Source organism: Lemur catta, chromosome 3 (assembly GCF_020740605.2).
Source record: "Lemur catta isolate mLemCat1 chromosome 3, mLemCat1.pri, whole genome shotgun sequence".
In the NCBI taxonomy this organism is placed as follows: Eukaryota; Metazoa; Chordata; class Mammalia; order Primates; family Lemuridae; genus Lemur; species Lemur catta.
The window spans coordinates 106678022-106691471 of NC_059130.1; the positions used below are offsets into that span (position 1 = coordinate 106678022).

At 42.5% G+C, this 13450-nt stretch overlaps 1 protein-coding gene across 1 annotated transcript; it reads right to left on the reverse strand.

The window, feature by feature from the left end:
* Positions 1 to 8832: 8832 nt before the first annotated feature.
* On the reverse strand, positions 8833 to 10890 carry ATP5IF1 (ATP synthase inhibitory factor subunit 1). Its single transcript, XM_045545787.1, has 3 exons — positions 10736 to 10890; positions 10552 to 10640; positions 8833 to 9104 (listed from the first exon to the last, which is right to left on the reverse strand). The coding sequence occupies exons 1-3, from the start codon at positions 10820 to 10822 to the stop codon at positions 8960 to 8962; spliced, it is 321 nt and encodes a 106-aa protein (XP_045401743.1). The 5' UTR covers positions 10823 to 10890; the 3' UTR covers positions 8833 to 8959.
* Between the last annotated feature and the right edge of the window lie 2560 nt (positions 10891 to 13450).

Below are 13450 nucleotides of genomic sequence, written 5' to 3' on the forward strand. Positions count from 1 at the left end.
GCCCCTGCACTAATTTACTCAAAATGAAATATGTTGAAAGGTTTCTTCTTTCTGATAAAGACTAGCCATTGCTTGGCTTTTTCTACTATAAAAAAAAAAGGAATGAAGTACTGATACCTGCTACACTTTGGATAAACCTTGCAAACATTATGCTAAGTGAAAGGAGCCTGACATAGGTCGCATATTGTATGACTCCATTTATATAATACATTCAGAATAGGCGAGTCCATAGAGACAGAAAGCCAAGTAGAGGTTGCCAGGGGCTGAGTGGAGCGGGGAATGGAGAGTGACTGCTTAATGGGTAGGGAGTTTCCTTTTGGGGTGGCGAAAATGTCTTCAAAATAGATAGAAATAATGTTTGCACAACATTGTGAGTATACTAAATGCCACTTAATTTTACACTTTAAATGGTTAATGATTAATTTTGTGTTATGTGAATTTAATCTCAATTAAACAGAGAGAGTGGTGAGCAATGAGAAATCTGTGAAATATGTGCTAACTGTGAGGATGTGCCAGGTGGCACTAAATGAAGTGGTGGCATGCTCCATGCTGCTTTGTTCCTTTGCCTGTTCCCAAGACTTTTGCTCTTTCCAGTGCTCGAAGTATGGATTCCTGGAGGTATGGTATAAGTGGTTTAGGTATTTTATGCTCTAACAAAGGATTGTACCTAAAAAGGAGAGGGAAGGGAGGGAGAGAGGGAGAGAGGACTGGAAGAAGGAGAGAGGAAAAAGAACCAAGGAATAGGACACAGCAATTAAGCTTGCATGGGGCCAACCCAGCCCTTGGAAAATTGATAGAATCAACCACACTATCGCCTCCTCCCTGATCATTCCCTCCATGCATCATATGGTCTGAATTATTGTCAATTCTCCAATAACCCATGGTCTCTCTCAGTTCTAGCCTTCTTCAAATGCTGTTACTCAGCCTTGAATGCAACTCCCTCCCTTTTACCTGGCCACTAGTGCATCTCTTCCACCATGAAGTCCCTTTGAGACCCAGGTCTGGGTGGAGTGTCTGTCCAGTTTCCTTCCACAGCACTTTGTACTCACCCCCATTAGAGCACTTCCCACATTGTTTAATTCCGTTTAATCACTTGTCTTTCCCAATAGGCTGTGTGTTCCATAAGGACAGAAGCTATGATTATTTTGTTGTATCCCCAGTGAATACCAGGCACCCAGCATATAGTAGACATTAAATATAATTTCACTGAGTGCATTTTGTAAAAAGATGAAAATGGAATATGTAGAATATGCAACAATGCATATCCAAAAGTAGGGGAAAGGCCCCAGGTCCTCTTTGTGGAAATTAGGCAAAAGGTGACTATTTTTCAGAACAGATGTCACTTTCAAAATATGGTACACTGCTTGGTGAGCAGAGTGTGGACTAAATTTCAGTGCTCCCTAGTCCCCTCAGTCCGTGTCCTTGTGCAGTGAACAACTTGCCCAACCATATGCTGCATACCAGTGGTGCTCAATTCTGACCACATATTGGAAAAACCAGGGGAGCTTTTTGAAATTACAGGCATACCTCTGAGATATTGTGGGTTAAGTTCCATACCACAGCAAATAAAGTGAGTATCAAAATAAAGTGAGTCACACAAATTTTCTGGTTTCTCCATGCATATAAAAGTTATGTTTGTGCTATACTGTAGTCTTTTAAGTGTGCAACAGCATTTTGTTTAAAAACACAATGTACATACCTTAATTTAAAAATACTTTATTCCTAAAAAAATGCTAACAATCATCTGAGCCTTCAGTGAGTCATAGTCTTTCTGCTGGTGGAGGGTCTTGCCTCCATGTTGATTGCCATGATACCTCACTGCGGCCTCCAACTCCTGGGCTCAAGCAACCTCCTACTTCAGCCTCCTGAATAGTTAGGAGTACAGTTGCATACCACCATGCCCTGCTAGGCAATTTCTTAAAACAAGACAACAATGAAGTTGGCTGCAACAATTGACTCTTCCTTTAATGCTGTTTGAAAGCATTTTACTCACAGTAGAACAACATTCAAAATTAGAGTCATGGCTGGGTGCTGTGGCTCACGCCTGTAATCCTAGCACTTTTGGAGGCTGAGGAAGGAGAACGGCTTAAGGCCAGGATTTCAAGACTAGCCTGAGCAAAAGCGAGACCCTATCTCTACAAAAAATGGAAAAAATAGCTGGGATGTTGGCATACACCTGCAGTCCCAGCTATTCGGGAGGTTGAGTGAGGCAGGAGGATGGCTTGAACCCAGGAATTTGAGGTTGCAGTGAGCCATGATAATGCCACTGCATTCTAGGCGGGGCAATAGAGCAAGACTCTGTCTCAAAAAAAAAAAAAAATTGGAGTCAACCCTCTCAAACCTTGCTGCTACTTTATCAACTAAGTTCACATAATATTCTAAATCCTTTGTTGTGATTTCAACAATGTTCATAGCATCTTCACCAGGAGTAGAGTCTATCTAAAGAAACCATTTTCTTTGCTCATTCACAAGAAGCAACTCTTGATCTGTTCAAGTTCTATCATGAGATTGCAGCAATTCAGTCACATGTCTCAGACTTCTAATTCTAGTTCTCTTACTATTTCCACCACATTTGCAGTTACTTCCTCCACTGAAGTCTTGAATCACCCCAAAGTCACCCATGAGGGTTGAAATCAACTTCTTCCCAAATTGAGTTAATGTTTATTTATTTATTCATTTTTTTTTAAGAGACAGAATCTCGTTATGTTGCTCAGGCTGGAGTGCAGTGGCTATTCACAGGTGGGATTACAGTGTATTACAGCCTTGGACCTGGACTCAATTGATCCTTCTGCCTCAGCCTCCTGAGTAGCTGGGACTACATGACTGTGCCACCACTCCCGGCTCAATGTTGATATTTTGACCTCCTCCCATGAATCACAACTGTTCTTAATGGCATCTAGAATGGTAAATCCTTTCCAGAAGGTTTTCAGTTTATGTTGCCCACATCCATCAAAGGAATTACTATGTATGGCAGCTATAGCCTTAAGGAACGTACTTCTTAAGTAATGAGACTTGAAAGTTGAAATTACTCCTTGATCCATGGGATAGAGAATGGATGTTGTGTTAGCAGTCACGAAAACAACATTAATCTCTTTGTATATCTCCATCAGAGCTCTTGGGTGGGCAGATGCATTATCAATGAGCAGTAATATTTTGAAAGGAATCGTTTTTTTCTAAGCACTAGGTCTCAGCAGTGGGCTTAAAATATTCAGTCCAACCATGCTATAAACCGATGTGCTGTCATCCAGGCTTTGTTGTTCCATTCATAGAGCACAGGCAGAGTAGATTTACCATAGTTGTTAAAAGCTCTAGGATTTTCAGAATGGTAAATGAGCACTGGCTTTAACTTAAAGTCACCAGTTGCATTAGCCCCTAACAAGAGAGTTAGATTGTTCTTTGAAGGTTTGAAGCCAGGCATTGATTTCTCCTCTGTAGCTATGGAATTCCTAGATGGCATCTTCTTTCACTATAAAGCTGTTTCATCTACATTGAAAATCTGTTGTTTAGTGTGGCCACCTTCATCAAATATCTTAGCTAGATCATCTGGATAACTTGCTGCAGCTTCTCCATCAGCACTTGCTGCTTGACCTTGCACTTTTATAATGTTATGGAGACAGCTTCTTTCCTTTAACCTCATGAACCAACTGAAGTTTGCTAGCTTCCAACTTTTCTTCTGCAGCTTCCTCCCGTCTCTCAGCCTTTCCAGAATTGAAGAAAGTTACCACTTTGCTCTGGATTAGGTTTTGGCTTAAGGGACTGTTGTGGCTGGTTTGATCTTCTATCCAGACCACTAAAACTTTCTACATATCAGCAACCAGGCTGTTTTGCTTTCTTGTCATTTGTGTATTCTTTGGAGTAGCACTTTTGATTTTCTTCACGAATGTTTCCTTTGGGCTGGGCGAGGTGGCTCACGCCTGTAATCCTAGCACTCTGGGAGGCTGAGGCGGGTGGATCATTTGAGCTCAGGATGTTCGAGACCAGCCTGAGCAAGAGTGAGACCCCGTCTCTACTAAAAATAGAAAGAAATTATATGAACAACTAAAAATATATACAGAAAAATTTAGCCGGGCATGGGGGTGCATGCCTGTACTCCCAGCTACTCGGGAGGCTGAGGCAGGAGGACTGCTTGAGCCCAGGAGTTTGAGGTTGCTGTGAGCTAGGCTGATGCCACGGCACTCTACCTGGGACAACAGAGTGAGACTCTGTCTCAAAAAAAAAAAAAAAATGTTTCCTTTGCATTCACAACTTAGCTATTTGGCATAAGTGGCCTAGATTTTGACCTGTCCCAACTTTTGATATGCCTTCCTAGGTAAGCTTAATCATTTTTAGCTTTTGATTTAAAGTGAGAGACATGTGACTCTTTCTTTCTCCTGAACACTTAGAGGCCATTGTAGGGTTATTAATTGGCTTAATTTTAATATTGTTGTGTCTCAAGGACTAGGAGAGGGAGAGAGATGGGAGAATGGCCAGTGAATGGAACAGTCAGAACATATATTTATCAGTTAAGTTTGCTGTCTTATATAGGTGCAGTTCATAGTACCCCAAAACAATTACAATAGTAATATCAAAGATCATTGATCACCATAACAGATACAATAATAGCAAAAAAGGTTGAAATATTATGAGAATTACCAAAATGTGACACTGAGAGATGAAGTGAGCACAGGCTGTTGGAAAAATGGCATTGATAGACTTGCTTGATGCAGGGTTGCCACAAACCTTCATATGTAAAAAATGCAGTTATCTGGGAAGCTCAATAAAGTGAGCACAATAAAAGAAGGTATGCCTGTACTAAAGCCCAGGCTCTAATGTCGGAGATTTGGATTTAATTACTCCTGAGGTTTGTTTATTTATTTATTTATTGACAAGTGTCTCGCTATGTTGCCCAGGTTGGAGTACAGTGGCATGATCATAGCTTACTGTAACCTTGAACTCCTGGGCTCAAGTGATCCTCCTCGCTTGGCCTCCTAAAGTGCTAGGATTATAGGCATGAGCCACCCTGCCCAGCCCTGAGGTTTTTTAAGCTTTCCAGGTATTTCAATGTGTAGCCTGTGCTGAGAACTACAACTTAGACTTAACAATGTGAAAATCTCACACTAGGCTCTATTGCAAATGTGTGTTTGCATCATGCAGGCATGCATAGACATGTTGATAGGGTTTATGTCACAGCCAAAAAGTGAATGCCAACACCAACACCAGCACTTTCACATTTATTACCAAGAGCCTTTGCTTTTACCACCCATCCCCATATGTCCATGCATATCCTCTGACTTGTTCGACATTGAGGAGGGAGATAATAGCTATACCACTACATTGGAACTGCAACTCAAGGTTGTGGGAACAAGAGTTCTGAAGTAAAGACCTTGATCAGCAGAAACCTGATAGTGTGACCTCGTGAAAGTTACTTCACAGTAACTTCCCTGCTTCAGTTCCTTTGGTTATAAAATTAAACTAGGCTTCCAGGTTGCTGAACACTGCGGAGGGGCCTGGAGGGTGGGCCCCGAGGGGGCATGGAGGCTCCAGGGTTGCCCCCCCACAATCTCTTGCCTTACGTATCTCTTCATCTGGGTGTTCCCAAGTTGTATCCTTTCTAATAAACCAGTAAGCATAAGGAAAGTGTTTCCCTGAGTTCTGGGAGCGGCTCTAACAAATAATGGAACATTAGGAAGGGGTGTGGGAACCCCCAGTTTTATTGGGGTGGGGTGGTGATGGTGGTGGTGAGAAGTTCTGGAGGCCTGGACTTGTGGTTGAAGTCTGAAATGGGGGCAGTCTGTGGGCCTGAACCCTTAACCTATGGGGTCTGTGCTGGGGTTTGAGACAGAGGGAAAAAAAAATTTTTTTTTAAATACAAAAAAGGAAAAAAAATTAAACTAATGTAAATAAGCTACTTGCCAAAAACATCCTCAGATTTAATGAGCAAATAATTCTAAAGTGCTCCAAAAATATATGTTGTTGTGTAATTGTTAAATAACTTCATTGCATAAAACTTCACAGACCTCTTATAAAAAATAAGCGCCCCAATAATTCTGACACAGATGGTTTGGAAGCTGCTTAGACAGATCTGCTCTTGCAGTTCACAGAGCTACTCTGGTCCCTTCCTTTCCTGAGTCTTGTTTGTTCAAGTCTTTTTGAGATTTTGTGAGACAATAGCCTCTATTCTTCCAATAAATTATCAGCCAGTGCTGGTTTCTGTTACATGTAAACAGAAAGGATTTTAACTAATGCAATAAACCAGTGAAGTTATTTCCCAAATTGTATTCTACAGAATGCTATGTTCTAAGATGTTAATGTTTCATACAAGAAAATTCTTAACACATTTTTATTTCTAAATCCTAAAGTAGCATTCATATTAAGAACTATATTAAATGTGTATAGTTAATTTTTTTATACTTAATAACCTGCCTTTATAAAAGTGTTGTTTATTCAAAATTGTCAGCAGTTTCCAAGAGAAACTACCTGTACTACAATGGTCCTGAAATTTCAGTGCATAACAGAATCAACTGGAAGGGTAAGATTGCTGGGTTGAACAGCCCATTTCAGCAGTTTTGTGGTGGGGCCAGAGAATTTGCATTTCTAACAAGTTCCCAGGTGATGTTGACACTACTGGCCTGTGGAACCACTGCTGTACCTACTGTAGTATTTTCCAAACTTGCCTGATTCTAAGAACCACCTGGGGTGCTTCTGGGTCCCAGGTGAAACTTATCACCTAGGCTATTTTTCTAGTTACTGGTTCACGTCACATAAATTAACTTAGGATTTCAACATATATTTGTGATATTACTCAATACTTACATCTTGCTTTTATTGCAACAAGATAGAAAAATTAACTACAGGTATATCATAACAAAAAGACCATGAGTTACCATTTTCACAAAGTTCAGGTATATTTAAACTAGCCTGCTCCAAAAATTATTTATTTAATCTTTTTAAGAATTCAAGCTATGATTCTTTCATCTGCATTTTCTTCCAACTTTTTACTTGTTTTGTTCAATTATCATTCGATTGATTTTTATTTAAAATAAAATATAGTACAATGGCACATCCCTATTGAGGAATCAACTCAGGAACATCATTCTTTTTTTTGTCACCAATAACATCATTCCTATTAAGGCAATTGTTGATTATAAGAAGTCACAAAAACACTATCATCTACAAATTTAGGGGATTTTATATGCATTGTTTTTTGGTTATAAATATGCAAAATGGAAGATGTTTGTTACAACTTCTTCCCAAACTAATTTTTAAGCTTTTCAAATTTTGTACTGCTATAAAGTTTTTACCAAAGGCATTTCACTTAGTATGATCATTTCTTTTTTTTTTTTGAGACAGAATCTTGCTCTGTTGCCTGAGCTAGAGTGCCGTGGCGTCAGCTTAGCTCACAGCAACCTCAAACTCCTGGGCTCAAGCGATCCTTCTGCCTCAGCCTCCTGAGTAGCTGGGACTACAGGCATGCGCCACCATGCTCGGCTAATTTTTTTTCTATATATTTTTAGTTGTCCAGATAATTTCTTTCTATTTTTAGTAGAGACGGGGTCTCACTCTTGTTCAGGCTGGTCTTGAACTCATGACCTTGAGCGATCCCCCCGCCTCGGCCTCCTAGAGTGCTAGGATTACAGGCATGAGTCACCACGCCCGGCCATTTCTTTTTTTTCTTCCCTTATTTTTTTTATCATCAATCCTGGCCTAAAGATGATAATTTCTTGAACTTCATCTTTGAGGTAATTTTGTTGTTGGACACTTGAATCTCAGCACTCACACCTCAGGAACGTCTATAAACCTTCCAACAGCAGCATTATAATTCAAAGTGTTCAGTTTAATGGGCAAGCAAGTTTTGGAAACAGCCATCTAGTGTCTTATCTACATGGGCAAGGTCAATGACTTCAATTTTTATCATTCAATGGCCCTAAATGCCTTTGTGAGATAGGGTCTTGTAACAAATGACTCATCACAATTTTGGGCAAATAATATACTGAACCCATGAAATGAAAATGTTTTTCTAAATGACCTAAATATCACTTCAAGTTTTTTTGCCTCCATAGAGGAGTTACACAGTGAGTTTGAATAATAATTTAGTTAAGGCCAGCGCAGTGGCTCGAGCCTGCCAGTAATCCTAGCACTCTGGGAGGCTGAGGTGGGAGGATCCCTTGAGCTCAGGAGTTTGAGGTTATAGTGAGCTATAATGACATCACTGCACTCTAGCTAGGGGACAGAGCAAGACTCTGTCTTCAAAAAAAAAAAAAAAAAAAAAATTTAGTTACACTAGGCCTTAAAATCTAATTTGAAACAAGAACACACTTGGCAAAGCAAAATATAACCTAAGAAATAATTCTGATTTTCTGCTATTAATAGACTTGATTAGTATTCACAAAACCTGGATCCAAGTCTCAACTCCAATGTACTGAGTGACCATAGGCAATACATGATTTCTAATTCCAGTTCTTCTCAATCTGCAAAATTAGAACAAAGATGACTAGTTCATATGGGGAGTACTCTACACCATTTTATAAACGCCAAATGGTATTATTAATGATGGTACCTTGAATTGCATTTTTTCAAGCAACGATCCCTCTCTGTTCTCCAGTTTGCTCCTGGCCTTTGTGCTTTGGATTGGGGTTTATCCTTCAAGCTTTCTCGGAATGCTTCTAACTAGACTGGGGAGGAGTCCCTTGTCTGTATCACACTTACCCCTCCTTGTACCCATGTTGTTTCACAGCACTTATCACATTATGCTTTGATTGTGAACTCCCTATTGGAGGGACTTGTCTATTTCATTTTGGCAGTCCAGTAGTGTCTGTCCCTCTACCCCCTTCCACATAGAAGGCATCAGACATATTTCACTGATGACAATTTATTAGAATCTGTTAGTGGCACACAGACAAATATTAATTAAACCAGAACTATGTCTACATAGAAGTGGGCAATGATATGTGCCATTCTATGTATGGGGAACTGTGTGCACTTAATCATCATCATTTTTTAGCATTTTGATCTTTTGTTTATGTCGCTCAATTTCTTTCTGCAGACGCTCAATCTCCTTCTTATGATGACCGATCTCATCTTCATGGTGTTTTTTCAAGGCTGCCAGTTGTTCTCTAGTCTTCGCCCTATAAGTACACAGTGACTCAGAGTTTAATCTCAATCTTTTACTCTAAAGAGATCTCTAAGCATAACCTGCAATACCTGTGGCAAAGTACAGGAGTCCCAATACCATGGAGTCTGACTGATCATCCTCTTTTAACCTGCAATCCCCATCTTAAATTGAGGTGTAGCATCTTAAGGAAATGACCAAAATGATTCCATTTTCCTTGTCCTAGTGCCTGAAACTCCATCATTAACAAGCTATTCCTTTCAAATTCCTCTTGAAAATTAAAAACTCCAGACAGATGTAACCTAAGTCCCCAACACCTTATTGGAGGAACAACCCAGAGAACCTGAGTCCCTTTTTAGGGGAAAAAAGGAACAAAAAGGAGGGAGAGAGAGAAAGGGGTGTGCTTAAAGGACAAATATCCATCTCCTATCCCAATTTATCTAGGGCTTTCTTTGCCCAGAGAAATGTGTGGCCCACTGGAAGGGCCAAAAAAGGAGGAGTCTCTTGCACAGGCAGTATTTGGCAGTCCAATTTAGGTCTCAAGAAGGGACTAACTAGATTAAAATGTTGGTTTAGCCACATTTAGTTCTCAGTTTTCCTTAACTATAAACTGTAGAGGCCCAACTACATGGTCTCTAAGGGCTGTACCTTGGCTCTCTGGTAAGGCAGGTGCACCTGTGACAATTCTCAATAACAGGCAGAAGGAAGATTAGTTCCTCCCTGCTCCCCAGTGCAGACAAAAGTCAATCAAAGATAACTCAGGCCTGGGAAAGGGAGTAGATAGGCCCAGCCCACTCCCTACTTATGAGAGAGAGAGAGAGAGGGAAACCTACAGCCCAGGGTTTGGGCTGGGCTGAGTAGGGCCAAAGTCTCCAGGAGGAGCTGGAGTCCAACCTGTAAGCAGGTTCCACCAGCTCCTATGACCCACGCACTCCAGCGGAGCTGGACTCGCGTGAGGGTCTAGAAACAGCCGAGAAGGTCTGAAGCTTTAAGGAATAAACGTGGGCTTGCAAAGCTAAGGCGTGTGGGGGAGAAAGAACGTGGAGTGGGTGATAAGAGGGTGAAAGCCGAGGGAGGGAGTCGGGCTCAGGGGGTCTGCGGTCGGATCTAGACACTGTGTGAAGAAAATGGGGGCATTTCGCAGATGGGGAGCGGGCAGAACAACATGCAAGGGGCGATGGTAATTGATAAAGGAGTATGGTAATTGATAAAGGAGTTGAGTCATGGGTTGAAAGTTCTGAAGACCCGGCGGTGGAAAAGGTTGGGGTTTGGGGGCCCTGAGACTGTTTAGCAGGGGACTGGGAGCGCCCTATAGGTGGCAACGGTCAGGGTCCTCGAGTGTTAGGTTGTAATGGGTTTGAGAATTCTGCTGGGATGGACCGTTCCAATGAACCAGGCAGGGTGTCTTAGATCGGAAGGCCCTGGGAGATGTAGGGCTGTACTTGGGATCTGGTGGGCCTCACCGGAAATATCGATCCTCTTCCGCCTGCTCCCTTTTTCCGAAGGCCCCACCAGCTTCCCGGATGGAGCCCGAGCTCCTGTCATGATCGGACTGAGGAGAGACGGGGACATAGCTAAAGGTACGGAAGGGAAGGTGGAATCCGCGTTCAGGGTTGGGGCAGCGAACACTGCTGCGCCGCGGCGTACCTGATCCGAGCCGAAGCCTCGGGCTTGCACGGCCTTCACGCCCCACATGCCAAGCCGCGAACGCACCGCCAACACCGAGACTGCCATAGTCGCTAGAGCTGCTTCTCTTCTCGGGTCACCGCAGAAACAGCCTCTCTGAACGCGCTAATGGCGAAGCACCCAATCTGTTCGATGGAGGGGCGGGATGAACACAGGAGTAGCGAATGATGGGAGAGAGGAGGCGGGGTTCCGGGAGCTCACAGCGAATCCTGAGCAAGAGGTGGACCTATTTTCAGCCAACCACTAACAAATGGCCAAAGCCTCCGAGAGAATAATGACACAGAGAAGGTTGCAGAGGAGGGTGAGGAAGGTGTCAGAAGCCGGCACTTCGGCTCTTGGACCCATCAGAATGAAGCCTGGCGTCCACCTCCAGCCCACGATTCTAATCCTAAAGTCGTTGTTTTTTATTTTTTTGAGGCAGGGTCTCGCCCTGTTGCCCGGGCTAGAGTGCGGTGGCGTCAGCCTAGCTCACAGTAACCTCAAACTCCTGGGCTCAAGCAATCCTTCTGCCTGAGCCTCTCCCACTCCTCCCGCCCCCCACCATGTAGCTGGGACTACAGGCGGATGCTACCACACCTGGCTAATTTTTCTATTTTTTTTTTTAGACATGGTGGGGGGTGTTCACACTTGCTCAGGCCGATCTCGAACTCCTGGCCTCACACAATTCTCCGGCCGCCTCCTCCCAAAGTATTGGGATTACAGGCCTGAGCCACTGCGTCCGGCAGAACTGGTTTTATTGATCTTCCTTTGGCTGGGAAAATACCATTCCTGGTTTGTATTACTTAAATGGGAAGAAATGTCTGTTGAGCAAATTTTTAAATGTTCATTGCAGAAAATTTGGAAAAACACAAAAGTAGAATGATGGAAATAATGATCTTATGGGCCCTCAACCTAGTAATAATAGTTTGGTGTGTTTCTAGATGATCTTTAAGTGCCAGTCCAGTTTCAGAAACTGTTTCTAGTTCTCAGATAGTTTCTTTTTCTTTTTTTTTTGAGACAGAGTCTCACTTTGTTGCCCAGGCTAGAGTGCTGTGGCGTCAGCCCAGCTCACAGCAACCTCAAACTCCTGGGCTTAAGGGATCCTACTGCCTCAGCCTCCTGAGTAGCTGGGACTACAGGCATGCGCCACCATGCCCGGCTAATTTTTTCTATATATATTTTTAGTTCTCCAGATAATTTCTTTCTATTTTTAGTAGAGATGGGGTCTCGCTCAGGCTGGTCTTGAACTCCTGACCTCCAGCGATCCACCCGCCTTGGCTTCCCAGAGGGCTAGGATTACAGGCGTGAGCCACCTCGCCTAGCCTCAGATACGGTTTCTTGATCAACTCCTAGGCTGAACATCCAGTGGAAGATCTTGCTGAATTTGTGGAAAAGATCCATCTAGGCATTACGATGGTATAATTATTAATAATAAAAATAAAAAGGAAAATAACAGTGAGAATGTGGAGAAATTGTAACCCTTGGACATTGCTTGTGGTAATGTAAAATGGATCAGTCACTGTGGAAAACAACTTGGCATTTGCTCAGAAAATTAAATATAGAATTGCCACATGACTCAGCAATTTCACTTGTAGGTACAAACCCCCACGAAGTTGAAAACAGGTACTCAAATACATGTACATGCATGTTCACAGCAGCACTATTTCAAAATAGCCAAAAGGTAGAAACAACCCAAATGTCCATCAGCTGATGAATGGGTAAATTAATTGTGGTATAAACATACAGTGGAATATTATTCAGACATAAAAAATAAATACTAGCTGGGTGCGGTGGCTCATGCCTGTAATCCTAGCACTCTGGGAGGCCAAGGCGGGAGGATCGCTCGAGGTCAGGAGTTCAAGACCAGCCTGAGCAAGAGCGAGACCCCGTCTCTACTAAACAATAGAAAGAAATGATTTGGATAGCTAAAAATATATATAGAAAAAATTAGCCAGGTATGGTGGCGCATGCCTGTAGTCCCAGCTACTCAGGAGGCTGAGGCAGAAGGATTGCTTGAGCCCAGGAGTTTGAGGTTGCTGTGAGCTGGGCTGACACCACGGCACTCTAGCCTGGTCAACAGGGCAAGACTCCGTCTCAAAAAAAAAAAAAATAAATAAATAAATAAATAAATACTACACTTTGGATAAACCTTGAAAACATTATGCTAAGTGAAAGGAACGAGACACAAAAAGTCACATATTGTATGATTCCATTTATGAGAAATATCCAGAACAGGTAAATACGCAGAGACAGTTTACATATTACTTATTGTCAGGGTCTGGGGAGAGGGGAGAATAGAGAGTAACTGTTTAACAGGTATCGGTCTTCTTTTCTTCTTCTTCTTCTTTTTTTTTTTTTTTGAGACAGTGTCTTGCTCTGTTGCCAGGGCTAGACTGCCATGGCTTCAGCTTAGCTCAGAGCAACCTCATCCTGGGCTGAAGCGATCCTCCTGGGTAGCTGGTACTACAGCCATGTGCCACCACACCCTGCTAATTTTTTCTATTTTTAGTTACCCAGCTAATTTCTTTCTATTTTTAGTAGAGACAGGGTCTTGCTCTTGCTCAGGCTGGTCTTGAACTCCTGACCTCAAGCGATCCTCCTGCCTTGGCCTCCCAGAGTGCTAAGATTACAGGTGTGAGCCATTGGGCCAGCCTACCAGGTCTTCTTTTGCCATGATGAAACTGTTTTGGAACTAGA